At 46.6% G+C, this 14,097-nt stretch overlaps 1 protein-coding gene across 2 annotated transcripts in view; it reads right to left on the reverse strand.

Annotated features, from left to right (window-relative positions):
• Positions 1-2,478: 2,478 nt before the first annotated feature.
• Positions 2,479-14,097, reverse strand: part of TBC1D25 (TBC1 domain family member 25) — a 27,226-nt gene continuing 15,607 nt past the window's right edge. For both annotated transcript variants that reach the window (XM_084790612.1, XM_084790613.1), the window contains 3 exons: positions 4,665-4,792; positions 4,323-4,511; positions 2,479-3,998 (listed from right to left, as the gene is read on the reverse strand). In XM_084790612.1, coding sequence (XP_084646738.1) covers positions 2,637-3,998; positions 4,323-4,511; positions 4,665-4,792 — 1,679 coding nt within the window. In that variant the 3' untranslated portion in view covers positions 2,479-2,636. The remainder of the gene's footprint in view (positions 3,999-4,322; positions 4,512-4,664; positions 4,793-14,097) is intronic.

Here is a 14,097-nt window from a genome sequence, read left to right on the forward strand (position 1 = left end):
CTAAAATGTTAAAAAGAATAAAATTAAAAGCGGGGTGTGGTGGAGCGCACCTTTAATCCCAGCACTTAGGAGGTAAAGGCAGGTGGATCATTGTGAGTTCGAGGCCAACCTGATCTACAAAGTGAGTCCAGGACAGCCAAGGCTACACAGAGAGACCCTGTCTCAAAAAACAAAACAAAACAAAACAAAAGAATAAAATTACAACACACCCCATAGGAGATCAGCTAGTTCATGACAAAAGGAACACATAAGATGCACAGAAAGCCCTTACACTCTTATTATGGATGGCTTCCTTGGAGTCCAAGCCCCTTGTTCATAGTGTACATTTGGTATTTGAATACCCCGGACACAATAAGATAGGTTCGTCCTGATCTTCAAGTCACTATTCCTCCCCTATCAATACTGGAGGATGATCAAAGCCTTTTATGGGCCAGCCTCACCTTCATATGATAATCTGGGGTTGGGGGGCAGATGACATACTTTCCTTGATGTCCCCTCATCTCTGGCAGCATACCTTCTGGCACAATGAGGTGATTATTTGGGACTCGCTAGCTTATCCATTACCTATCTTATCCTTAGTTTCCTTGTGGAAAAAAAGTCCACATTCTGATTGGAGAAGAGGGGTTGCCTTTTTTGAGACAGATTTTTCACTCTAGCCCAGACTAGACTTGAATTAGTGGCTTTTGTTTTTTTTTTTTTTTGAGGCAGGGTTTCTCTGTGTAGCCTTGGCTGTCCTGGACTTGCTTTGTAGACCAGGTTGGCCTCGAACTCACAGCGACCCGCCTGATTTTTTTTTTTATACTTACTTTTTTTTTATATACTGTGGTGGTCACAGAGATTAGAAAGAGGTTAGATCATCTAGAAGGTTGTGGGCCACCATGTGGGTGCTGGCAACTGAATATAGGTCCTCTGCAAAAGTAACAAGCGCTTATGTAATGCGCATTGGTGTTTTGCCTGCATGTTTGTTTCTGTGAGAGTGTTGTATCCTGGAATCACATACAACTGTGAGCTGCCATGTGGGTGCTGGGAATTGAACCCAGGTCTGGTAGAGCAGTCAGTGCTTTTAACCACTGAGCCATTTCTCCAGCCCCATAATGGGTGTTTTTTTGTTTTGTTTTGTTTTGTTTTGTTTTAAGACAGGGCTTCTCTATGTAGCTTTGTCTGTCCTGAACTCACTCTGTAGATCAGGCAGGCCTTGAACTCACAGAGATCCACCTGCCTCTGCCTTCCTGAGTGCTAGGATTAAAGGTGTGCGCCACCAAATACTTAGGCAAACTCTTTTAGGGCACTAGTTTTTACCAGTGCTTGATTTTTCTTATCCATATTTGTGATGTGGAGCAGGCACATACATTGAAATGGTTAAGACAGACATCCATTGGCAGGAAACCTAGCTTAGGGCTCTCTCCATGGCATGTCATAGTTCCTCAAGCTGGATCCAAAGCACATGGAAAGCTAGTGACCCCAGACCCCTGCTCGGACATCAGCATCATGCACTGGTTAAGACCCACAGAGAAGAGTCCAGAGCCTAGGAGTGATGAGTGGAATGCCATGGGTGGCCACCCAGACATTTCTCTTTTTAGGCTGCAAATTCTCAGTTTTTGTCCCTAGTCTTGCCTCTTTTTCTTTTTTGCTGTTGTCTGGGGGTTTGTTTGTTTGTTTTTTGAGGCAGGGTCTCACTATGTAGCTCTGGCTGTTCTGGGACTCACTGAAGACCAGGCTGGCCTTCAACTCAGAGATCTGCCTGCCTCTGCCTCTCAAGTGCTGGGATTAAAGGCATGCACCCCCATGCCTTTATTTTATTTATTTACTTATTTTTGAGATAGGGTTTCTCTGTGTAGCCTTGGCTGTCCTGGACTTGCTTTGTAGACCAGGCCGGCCTCTTACTCATAGCAATCTGTGTGCTTCTGACTCCCAGAGTGCTGGGATTACAGGCATGTGCCACTGTGCACAGCCCCCACTGTGCCTTTAAAGAGACACAAATCTTGCCTCTTTTTAAATTAGAAATTCTCTTCCCCATCTTTTTGCACCTGACCTGAAATAACACAGCTACCAAACAGCCCTTTATATTCTCACAGACAGATACACCCCTAAACACAGGGTTAGCCTTTTCTAGAGCAGTCCCTGGGCTGGGCTCACCAATAACTGATTTTTTCTCTCTCTCTCATTTTTGTTTTTTTTTTTGGTTTTTCAAGAAAGGGTTTCTCTGTGTAGCCTTGGATGTCCTGGACTTGCTTTGTAGACCAGGCTGGCCTGGAACTAACAGAGATCCACCTGCCTCTGACTCCAGAGTGCTGGGATTACAGCTGTGCGCCACCAGGCCCAGATTCCAATAACTGATTTTCAACAACTACTCTCCTTGTGGCAGAGAAAGGAGGAAGCACCCTAATCAACTGAGGTATTTCAGCACCATCAAGTAAAGAGCCCACAATAACTTCTACACCATCCAGGAAGTGGAGAAATACACACACCACAGTGACCTTTGAGTGTGGAAAGTATAGTTTAGAAACAGAACAAAAAAAAAAAAACAGAAAAGAGGCCATGCCAACACTGAGCCAGGTGGGGAATAATGTCTCATGTGTGGTCTCTCATGGCAAAATACAGAGTACCATTGGTGTTGGAAGGCAGAGCGGTTGCAGTCAAGATGGAGCTGTGGCCTCGGCCCCCTCCTCTGAGTCCCACACTTCCGACTGGAGATAATCAGCAAAGAGAGCTTTGGCTCTGCGCAAGACCCGCCCTAGGTGGTGTTTCCGCACTAGGCGGTCAAAATGCATGGCCAGCTCGTTGTAATCCAGCCCGTTGCGCATGATGTGGTCACGGTGCTCCAGCAGGATAGCCAGACAGAGGAAGAGCATGAATGGGTTCCCTCGACCGAACTCCTGGGGTGGGGGAAGGCCCACTGGAGGTGGGGGAGGTAAGGACTTGCCAGGGACTCTGGGAGAACCCACCTCTTGCATCAAGGGGGATCCTACAGCTATGTCACCAGAAGGAGAAGCCTCCTGGGTAGATGGAGGAGATGACGAAGATGGGGAATCGGGTCGTGAGGAGGAGGAGAGGAGTGGGTCTGGGGAGTTCAGCAAGGGCTCGGAGAGGGACTTAGAGCTAATGAGCGTAGCTGGGTGGGAGAGTTGGACCAGAAGGTCCTTCTTGGGGCCCATGTTCTCCCTGAGTTGCTGGAGACCATCCAGGCTGGCTTGTCTCAGGAGCCGTCCCCCACCACTAGGTCCCTGGCTAGATGTAGCTAGGTGGACAACAGCATCTTCAAAAGCACTACCTCCTCCACCGGCAGGCCTCAGCATGTGCCGCTGACGTACTGGCCGGCCCCTGTGGCTACCAAAACCAGTGTCTGCCACTTGGCTGGGAGGTCCAACAAGTTCCACTTCATGTTCAGGAGGGTCAGGGGGCAGCGAACTCCAGGTGACCTCTAGCATTCGGAGGGCGTCGTCAAAGGCAAACTCGCGCTTCAGCTCCAGCAGCAGCCAGCGGTAACAGAAAAAGAGGTCGTCGGCACCTGCTTCTTGCAGGTACTGGTAGAAGTCTGGGTCAGCATGTCTCAGTAGCAGCTTGAGGTGAGCAAACTTGGTGGCCATGGCACGGCCGTCGGGGTGGAAGTTGGCAGCCAGGCGCTTCATGATGCCACAAAAGCATACAAACGCATGGCCTTCATGGTCCATGACAGCAAGGATGGGTGAGGCCAGGTCACTCATGCCCTGGCAGTAGGACACCTGTGGATGGGTAACGGCATAGGTGGTGAGCAAGTCGTGGAGGGCCCGTAGGTGGGGGCCATCCTCAGGCCCGGCGTAGTAGGGGTGAGCTCGGTCTGTGCGAAGCACATCCTTGAGGACTGTGCTGCGGATGAATTCCAGGTCCTCGGGGTTCACTCGCTGGGCCCATTCACTTTTGAGCTGTTCGTACTCGCGGCTCTTCCGTTTCATGTAGTCCATCCGCTCACGGCCCGTCAGCCCATCTGGATACACGTTCAGGAGGTACCGCCATACCACCTGGCCAGAGACCAGAGAGAGAGAGAGAGAGAGAGAGAGAGAGAGAGAGAGAGAGAGAGAGAGATGCGGCTGAGTTTCACCTAGTGAGCTGCCATACCCATGTCAATTAGTCACCACCCACCCTGTCTCTTGTGGCCTCAGTCCCCCTTGTGACAGGTCCGCCTTCCCTGACACTGACTCCTAAGACCTACCTGGTACAGAACCTTCTTCCCTGGAGTTTCTCCACCCTACCTATGACAGTGTGTTCCCACTGAATGTATCTCATGAGCTACCAGTGACCACAGAGTGACTGATGGGTGCAGTCAGTGACTTGAGGTGGCTCACTTTTCGAAGTGAAGGCTCCACACCGCCATGGTAGATCCGCAAGCGCAACTCCTCAGGACGGGAGAGCTGACCTTCATGATTCAGGTATGTGTGAAACTCAGCATCGCTCAGGGGTGGTTTGAAAGGCTTGACATCTTCCCCATAAGACCAACTCAACACCTGCTGGACCTTAGACAGGGTCCGGCCCACCTGCGGAGGAAGGGAGGACGAGAGGCTACAGGTCACCTGTGCAGGTAGGGCAGCTGCCGGCCAGCAAGCTCTGGAATGGGAATTCCAAACAGGCCCTTCCCTCCAGCCATAGCTGGAGCCTCCCCAACCCCCAACCCCATCTCCTGAAATCACCTGAGAGAGGATGGATTGTGTAAAAGGCAAGGCCGCCGTGGTCAGTGAGGATCGCTTCTCAGCTAGTAGCACGTCGGACCCGATGACATCTTTGGGGCTAATGATGTCCCAGTCTTCCAGCAATGGGCCTGAGCACACAGAGGGAAGCACTGTAAGAGCAGGGCTGTGAGCCCAGAACACAGGGCTGGCCGCCTTTTCTAAAGCCCAGCTACCTGCTGGGCAATAAACAACATCTATTTCCTCCTCCTCGCCTCTGTTTCCTTCATCCCCACAATGTAAAAGAAAAAAAAAAACAACCAAAAAACAAACAAACAAAAAAAACCCAAAAAAACAAAAACAAATCCACGGAACATTTTGTTTGTTTGTTTGTTTTTTCCAGACAGGGTTATCTCAGTGTAGCCTTGGCTGTCCTGGACTCATTGTAGACCAGGCTGGCCTCCAACTCACAGAGATCCACCTGCCCCTGCCTCCCGAGTGCTGGGATTAAAGGTATGTGCCACCACGCCCGGCTCATGAACAGTTCTTACATGGGAAATGGTTCACGAAATGGCTCAGAAGCTTTTATTATTTTAATGATGAAGTGCTACTTATTGAGCTCTTCCTGTGTGCAAGGCACTGGGACAAGGGATTAAGCTTAAGAAATAATAATGCCCTCTGAGCCTGATGATGCAGGCCTGTAATCACAGTTACTCTGGAGCCTGACACAGGAAGACGGGTAGAGAGAGACAGACTGCATATAATGAGACTATCCCATAAAAAACACACTTAAAGGCCTGGCCTGTAATCCCAGCACTTAGGAGGCAGAGGCAGACTGATCTCTGTGAGTCTGAGGCCAGCCTGGTCTACAGAGACAGTTCCAGGACAGTCAGGGCTATATAGTGAGACTTTGTCTCCAAACAAACAAACAAACAAACAAAAATAAACAAAATCTTGAGGACCAGTGAGGTGACCCAGTGAGTAAAGGCACTTGCCACAAGCCTGATGATCAGAGTTTAATCTCTGGAGCTTTCGTGGTAGGAGTTGTCTTTTGACCTTCACACATGCACGGTGATAATGTGTACCCCCAACACAATAAAAGTAAATAAGTTCCTTATACTCAGCTAGTATTCATTTTTTAAATATTATTTTGTGGGGCTGGAGGGAATAGTCCTGGGGAATCAAAGCCAGAGCATCACAAGCACTACACTAGCACTTTACTGCTGAGTTGCATCATGAGGCCTCTTGAAAAACACTTTTTTGAGACAGTTACCCAGGCTGAGCCGGGTGCGGTGGCCAGGTGTGGTGGTGCATGCCTTTAATCCCAGCACATAGGAGGCAGAGGCCAGCCTGGTCTATAGAGAAAGGACATAGAGAAACCCTGTGTCAAAGAGAAAAGAAAAAAGAAAAAGAAAATAGAAATGGCTCAGTAATTGCCTGGGACTTACTTAGGCCAGTCCTCTGCCACTGAGCTAATCTTTAGGCCAAGAAAGGCATCTTGACTGTTAGAAAGCATTTACGTCAAGACAGGGTTTCTCTGTGTAGCCTTGGCTGTCCTGGACTCGCTTTGTAGGCCAGGCTGGCCTTGAACTTAAGGAGATCCACCTGCCTCTGCCTCCTGAGTGCTGGGATTACAGGCGTGCACCTGGCTCTGCTTTACTTTTGAGGCTACCTTAGGTTACATACGGAATTAAAGGCCAGCCAGCCTGAGAGACAGCAAAACCCTGTCTCAAAACAACAAAAGGAAACTCGCTGTCAAGTACCCAACAGTGCATACATAAACAGTAGGGCTGGAGAGGTGGCCCGGTGGTTCAGAGCAGCAGTTGTTTGCTTCCACGTGGCAGCAGCGCACAAGTGCCTGTAACTTCAATTCTAGGGAATAGAAACCCTCTTCTGGCTTTACTGGGCACCACACATGCACATGGTTCACATACATGCTGGCACACATATAAATAAGATAAAAGCAAATCTTTACAAATGCATAGATTAAGTTGGGTGTAGTAGTGCTTGCCTTTAATCCCAGCACTTGGGAGGCAGAGGCAGGTGGGGCTCTGATTCCAAGGCCAGGCTGGTCTATATAGTGAATTCCAGGCCAGTCAGGGCTACTCAGAGTCCCTGTGCTAAAAACAAACCAAGATGTGAGCTGTCAGCTACTACTTCAGCGCCATGCTCCCCACAATGGTCATGCACTCTGACCCTCTCAAACTATAAGCCCCCAATTCTTTCCTTTTTAAGTTTCCATGGTTATGGTGTCTAATACAGCAGTAGAAAAATAACTAAGACAGACCCTATCTCAAGATTTTAAAATTAAAACAAAAAAAAATGAGTAGTGGGTAGGTACCTCAGTAGCACAGTGTTCACATAGCACATGCAAAGCCCTGGTTTTTCTTTTTCTTTTTAAAGATTTATTTATTTATTTATTTATTTATTATGTATACAGTGCTCTGCCTGCATATACACCTGCAGGCCAGAAGAGGGCACCACATCTCATTATAGGTGGTTGTGAGCCACCATGTGGTTGCTGGGAATTGAACTCAGGACCTTTGGAAGAGCAGCTAGTGCTCCTTAACCTCTGAGCCATCTCTCCAGCACCCTTTTTTTGTTTTTTCGAGACAGGGCTTCTCTGTTATCTTGGCTGTCGTGGACTCGCTTTGTAGACTGGGCTGACCTTGAACTCACAGCGATCCACCTGCCTCTGCCTCTGCCTCTGAAAAGCTGGGATTAAAGGTGTGGGCCATTATGGCTTGCTTGGTTTTGTATTTTTCTTTCTTTCTTTCTTTCTTTCTTTCTTTCTTTCTTTCTTTCTTTCTTTCTTTTTTTTTAAGTTTTTCGAGACAGGGTCTCTCTGTGTAGCCTTGGCTGTCCAGGACTCACTTTGTAGACCAGGCTGGCCTTGAACTCACAGCGATCCACCTGCCTCTGCCTCCTGAGTGCTGGGATTTAAAGGCGTGTGCCACCACCGCCCGGCGATTTTGTATGTTTCAAGACAGTCTCTGTGCAGCCTTGGCTGTCCGGGACTCACTTTGTAGATCAGGCTGGCCTCGAACTCACAGAGATCCACCTGCCTCTGCCTCCCAAGTGCTGAGTTCAACTTTTTTTTTTTTAAAAAGATTTATTTATTTATTTTATGTGCATGAGCACTCTGTGTGTACACCTGCAGGCCAAAAGAGGAAACCAGATCTCACTGTAGATAGTTGTGAGCCACCATGTGGTTGCTGGGAATTGAACTCAGGATCTTTGAAAGACCAGCGAGTGATCTTAACCACTGACTGAGCCATATCTCCATCCCTGGGTTCAACTCCTTAAAAAAAAAAAAAAACTTATACCTAAAACTAACCAGAAAGGCTGAAGTTGTTGGAAAGGGGCTCAGTGGTTAATAGGACTTGCTCTTGCAGAGGACCTGGGGTCAGTTCTCAGCTCCCTCACTGAATGACTCACAACCACTTGTAATTCCAATTCCAGGGCCATCTTCCAGTCATCCCATCCACCTGCACGCACACGGTGTGCACATATACACTTAGGCACATGTACATTCACATAACATAAGACTTAGGCTTTTTTTTGAGACACGGTTTCTCTGTGTAGCCTTGGCTGTCCTGGAACTTACTCTGTAGATCAGGCTGGCCTTGAATTCAGAGATCGACCTATCTCTGTCTCTCTAGTGCTGGGACCACCAGCACTAATGTACACCACCAATGACTGGCTTATAATACGATAAATATATATTTACAAATAAAAGGCTCAGCACTCAGGAGGCAGAGGCAGGCGGATCACCGTAAGTTCGAGGCCAGCATGGTCTACAAAGTGAGTCCAGGACAGCCAGGGCTACACAGAGAAACCTTGTCTTGAAAAACCAAAAAAGGCTCTCTGTGAGTTCAAGGCCAGCCTGGACTACAAAGCTAGTCCAAGACAACCAGGACTGTTATACAGAGAAACCCTGTCTCAAAACAAAACAATATAACAAGGCTCAGCCGGATGTGGTAGTGCTCACCTGTAATCCCAGCACTCAGGGAGACAGAGGCATGTGAGTATGTTCCCAGGACAGCCAGGGATACACAGAAAAACCTTGCCTCTATAACTAAAATCAAAAGCCACATGTGGTGGCACATGCCCTTAATGCAGGGGAGGCAGAGGCAGTCAGATCTCTGTGAGTTTGAGGCCAGCTTGGTCTACAGAGCCAGTCCAGGACAGCCAGCACACAGAGAAACCCTGTCTCGAGAAAAAACAAACAAACAAAAAAACCAAACAAACCAAAATAAATAAATAAAAGGCTCAAAATTAAGCTTGGTGGAGTGGCTCATGCTTGTGATCCTGGTTTTTGGCAGGATTAAACACACACACTATCACAAGTTTAAGGCCAGCATGGGCTACATAGTGAATCTAAAGCTGGCACAGGATGCATAGTTGAGAATCTGCCTCAAAAAGTGGGGTGGATGGGGTTGAAAATTAAATAAACTTTGGCCCCAATAGGACTTGGTGAACTATTAAAAATAAAAGAGGGACCAGATACAGTGGCGAGTGCCTTTAATCCCAGCACTCCAGGAGACAGAGGCAGGTGGATCTCTGTGAGTTCGAGACCAGCCTGGTCTACAGAGAGAGAGATCCAGGACAGGATTACACAGAGAAACCTGTGTCCAAAAACCTGTCACAAAAAAAAAAAAAGAAAAGAAAAGAAATTAAAGAAACTTTAAGGTAAAGCTGGCAAACACAAAGCCACAGCAACCATAGGAACGTCCCAAAGAGCACCACTCAGCCAAGTGCAGTGGCACATACCTACTCATACCTATAATCCTGGTACTTAGGTGGTAGCAAAGGGAAGATCACAAGTTCAAAGCCAGCTTAGGCTATATGAAACCAAGAGGGAGTGAGAAGGGAGAAAAGAGGAGAGAGAAAGAGAGAAGGACAGAGAGAGGACAGACGGAGACAGGAGGAAGGGAGGGAGAGAACAAATGGACTACTGTAGGCCAAAAGGAGTTAACAGGAAAAGAGCAGCATTCTATTATATACTGATAAACACTAGGAAAATTGAAAACACATTTAGAAATAGGCAAAGGGTTTCGGCAAGCACAAACTTGTCTAATGGCAAAACCTGACATGGACCAACATGAGGCTATAAATAGTCTTTACATAACCCACTTTGGGTGAATGGTGCACACATTTCCTGCAGACACATCCAAGCATTTCATTATGGGCCTCTGGCCCAGACCCTGTTTGTGGTATTGCATAATACATACGACACATACTACATTTTTTATCATAACATTGTCAAACTTGCCAAACCTTAAACTAATATATAAATTGAGTACAATACCAACCAGTATTCTAATGGTTTCCCCGAAACTGGATAAAATTATTTTAAGGTTCACAAGAATAAATTCATGTTTAATAGCTAAGGAAAAGAACAGCAGGAGGATGGCAGAGGCTTTTTTTGTTGTTGTTCGTTTTTTGAGACAGGGTTTCTCTGTGTAGCCCTGGCTGCCCTGGACTCACTCTGTAGACCAGGCTGTCCTCGAACTCACAGTGATCCACTTGCCTCTGCCTCTCTGAGTGCTGGGATTATTTTTGTTTTCGAGACAGGGTTTCTCTGTGTAGCCCTGGCTGTCCTCGAACTCACTCTGTAGACAAAGCTGGTCTCAAACTCATGGATCCACCTGCCTCTGCCTCCACAGTGCTGGGATTTAAGGTGTGCACTACCATTGCCGAGGAAATTTATATATATATATATTTTTTTTAAAAGATACTTTATTATTTATGTGTATGAGTATGCTGTCTTCACACTGGGCATCGGATTGTATTACAGATGGTTGTGAGCCACCATGTGGTTGCTGGGAATTGAACTCAGGACCTCTGGAAGAGCAGCCAGTGCTCTTAACCTCTGAGCCATCTCTCCAGCTCCGAAATTTATATTTTTAAATTTTAAATTATATAGGGTAAAAGGATCCTATAAGCAAAACCATAAAACAAAATATAAGGGGGCTGAAGAGACAAATCACCAATTAAGAAGCCAGCACCCATACTGGGATAACTCCAGCTCCAGGGGATCTAATGGTCTCTTCTGGCCTAGGAAGCAAGGTTCACATGTGGCACTACTTACACACACACACACACACACACACACACACACACACACACACACACACACCTTAGTTAAAAATAATAAAAGTAATCTTTTTAAAAAGACAGACGAGGGGGCTGGAGAGATGGCTCAGTGGTTAAGAGCACTGGCTGTTCTTCCAAAGGACCTGAGTTCAATTCCCAGAAACCACATGGTGGCTCACAACCATCTATAATGTAATATGGCGCCCTCTTCTGGCCTGGTGGCATACAGGCAGGCAGAATAGTGTATAAATAATAAAATGAGCCAGGTGGTGGTGGTGCACTCCTTTAATCCCAGCACTTGGGAGGCAGAGGCAGGTGGATTGCTGTGAGTTTGAGGCCAGCCTGGTCTACAAAGTGAGTCCAGGACAGCTAAGGCTACACAGAGAAACCCTGTCTTGAAATACCAAAAAATAAAATAAAATAAATCTTAAAAAAAAAAAAAGCGGTGGTGGTGGTAGTGCATACCTTTAATTCCTGCACTAGGAAGGCAGAGGTAGGTGGATCTCTGAGTTCAAGGCCAGCCTGATCTACAAAAGGAGTTTGAGGACAGCTAGGGCTATACAGATATATAGCCAATAAATAAATAAATAATAGACTAGCAAACTATTAGTAGTAATTATAATGCAATGAAAACTGTTATCACAAATGTCCAAATTGGTTCAAGGTCTTGGATTGATAATGTACCAAGTGTAGAGGAGAAAAAAGTGGGCTGCTGCTTTTCAGAAAGATTCAACCTTCCACTTATTCACAACATGCTTTTTGCTTTCGGGGTCATGAAAATGAACGCAAGGGCCTGGAAAGATGGCTCAGCTGGTATGAGCACTGGCTGCTCTTCTGCAATTCCTAGCCCCCACATATCTGTAACCCTAGCCCCAAGGGATCCAATGCTCTCCTCTCTCCTCCCTTGGCACATGGTGTGTGTGTGTGTGTGTACATACATGCCGGCAAAACACCTATGCATAGAAAATAAATTTTAACAGTTTCTTTCTCTTTTTTGGGGTTTTTTGAGACAGGGTCTCTCTGTGTAGCCCTGGCTGTCCTGGAATCCCTTTGTAGACCAGGCTGGCCTCGAACTCACAGAGATACACCTGCCTCTGCCTCCTGAGTGCTGGGATTAAAGGTGTGTGCTACCACTCCCAGCCAGAAAATAAAATTTAAAAAAGATCTCAAGAATGGCATTAACAATATTTATACTACAAGGTCCATATGTGGACACTTATTAATAGTATAAATGTAGAGCATAAGCCATATGTCCCATATGAATAAATTTGTACATTTAAGTGTATAATAAAGGATCTGTAAAGTTATATAACAAAGTCATCACTTAGACAAAAGGTAGGTGTGTGTGTGTATGTGTGTGTGTGTGATGTTAAGCATAGTGTTCCTTCGAGTCTCTAGCATTTTTTGTTTTTTGTTTTTGTTTTCCAGAGACAGGGTTTCTCTGTGTAACAGCCCTGGTATTAGATCCTGCTGCAGGGTGTGGCCGGCACAGCCTGCCCTCTACCCAGGGGTGTGGCTTTCCCGGCTTTCCCTCTCCCAGAGATTCACTATATCAACCAGACATTTTGGTTTCAGGGTTCCCTCCCCCCTTCCTACCCTCTCTCCTTCCCTTCCTCCCACACCCAGCGCACTCCCCCTTACCTTCCCCCTCCTGTGCCTCTTCCAATAAATCTGCATTTATATATTATAGCTTCCAATTAGCTCATTCTGTTTATTTAATCAATCACCTGGTTGTCCTAGAACTCACTCTGTGGACTAGGCTGGCCTCGAACTCACAGAGATCCACCTGCCTCTGTCTCCTGCGTGTTAAGATTAAAGACATGTGCCAACCACTGCCCAGGCTAGACTCTCTAGCACTAAAAATTTAAAAAAAATTTTTTTTCACTTATGTTTATTTTTTTGTGATACTGAGAATCAAACCTAAGGGCCAGCCAGGCATGGTGGCACACACCATTAATCCCAGTGCTTGGGAAGCAGAGGCAGAGGCAGGAGGATAGTTATGAGTTGGAGGCCAGCCTGGTCTACAAAGTTAGTCCAGGACAGCCAAGGCTACACAGAGAAACCCTGTCTGGAAAAAACAACAACAAAAAACCCAGAAAACAAAAAACACCCCATCAAAACAAACCCCTAAGGGCCTCAAGCATGTTCTTCCACTAAGCTATGTTGTCAACCTTCATGTTCATTTTTCTATATTTTATTTATTTATAATTATAAATGTTTAACTATTTCAGTACTAGCAAATGCTTAACCACTGAGCTACATCCTAATGCCCCACCCCGACCCTGCTTTTACTTGCCCAGGCTAGCTGTGAACTCATCTACTGCCCAGGTCTGATCTTGCAAACCTTCAGTCTCCTGGATCTTATTTTTTAATTTTTAATAAGGTGAATGTGTTTACTGGGTTATTAAAGAGTTTCTTGTCTGGTCCCGCAAGAAATTCCTTTTCCCAAGGTTGGGCATTTAGACAGAAGCCAGCATTCATTCCTTCAGGGGCTTGAAGAGACAGTTCCTCCTTGCTCAAGGAAGCAATCTCCTCACCTCAGGCAAAACAGACCTCTCTGGTTTTCTATTAACTTATGAGTAGGGTGCCTATTAGCACATCAAGGTCAATGCTAGCCTCTAGACTCACTCAGTCACTACTCACATGCCCCCCTCTCCACAGCCAGGGGCTCCCTTCCTTGTAGGGTACCCAGTCTCATTTAACCAAGGAGAAGCCCCCACCCCCAACCCCCTCCCCCTCCCTTCCCCTGTCACTTCTTTCTGCTTGTCACTTCAAACAGCCTTGGCAGTTTGGAAAAAACTTTCCCCCTTTTCACCCAAGGAGCAGCTATTTTGGGTTTCTTTACTGCACTCCATTTATTTGTCTTTTATATTTGTACAAAATTATTAACTGGTTGTCTGTGGGTGGGTGCCAGTGTAAGGTCAGAGGCTTTGGATCGCCCTGGACCTGGAGTTATAGGCAGCTGTGAACCACCAACACGGGTGCTGGGAACTGAGCTTGGGTCCTCTGAGAGAGAAGTATACTTTCTTAGTCACTAGACCATTTCTGTAGCCCCTAAATTTTGTTTCGTTGGTTTGTTTGTTGAGACAGGGTTTCTCTGTGTAGCCTTGGCTGACCTAGACTTAAACTTTGTAGACCAGACTGGCTTCGAACTCAACATCGATCCACCTGCCTCTGCCTCCGGAGTGCTGGGATTAAAGGTGTGTGCCACCTCTCCCTAAATTTTGTTTCTTTAAAAAGAAATTTTAACTTGAGCTCAGGGGTGGGGCAGAGGTGAGGGTGGGGTGGCACACACCTTTAATCCCAGTACTCAGGAGGCAGAGGCAGGCAGATCTCAGTGAGTTCGAGGCCAGCCTGG

The sequence above is a fragment of the Acomys minous genome (genome assembly GCF_964271855.1).
Source record: "Acomys minous genome assembly, chromosome: 7".
Lineage (NCBI taxonomy): Eukaryota > Metazoa > Chordata > Mammalia > Rodentia > Muridae > Acomys > Acomys minous.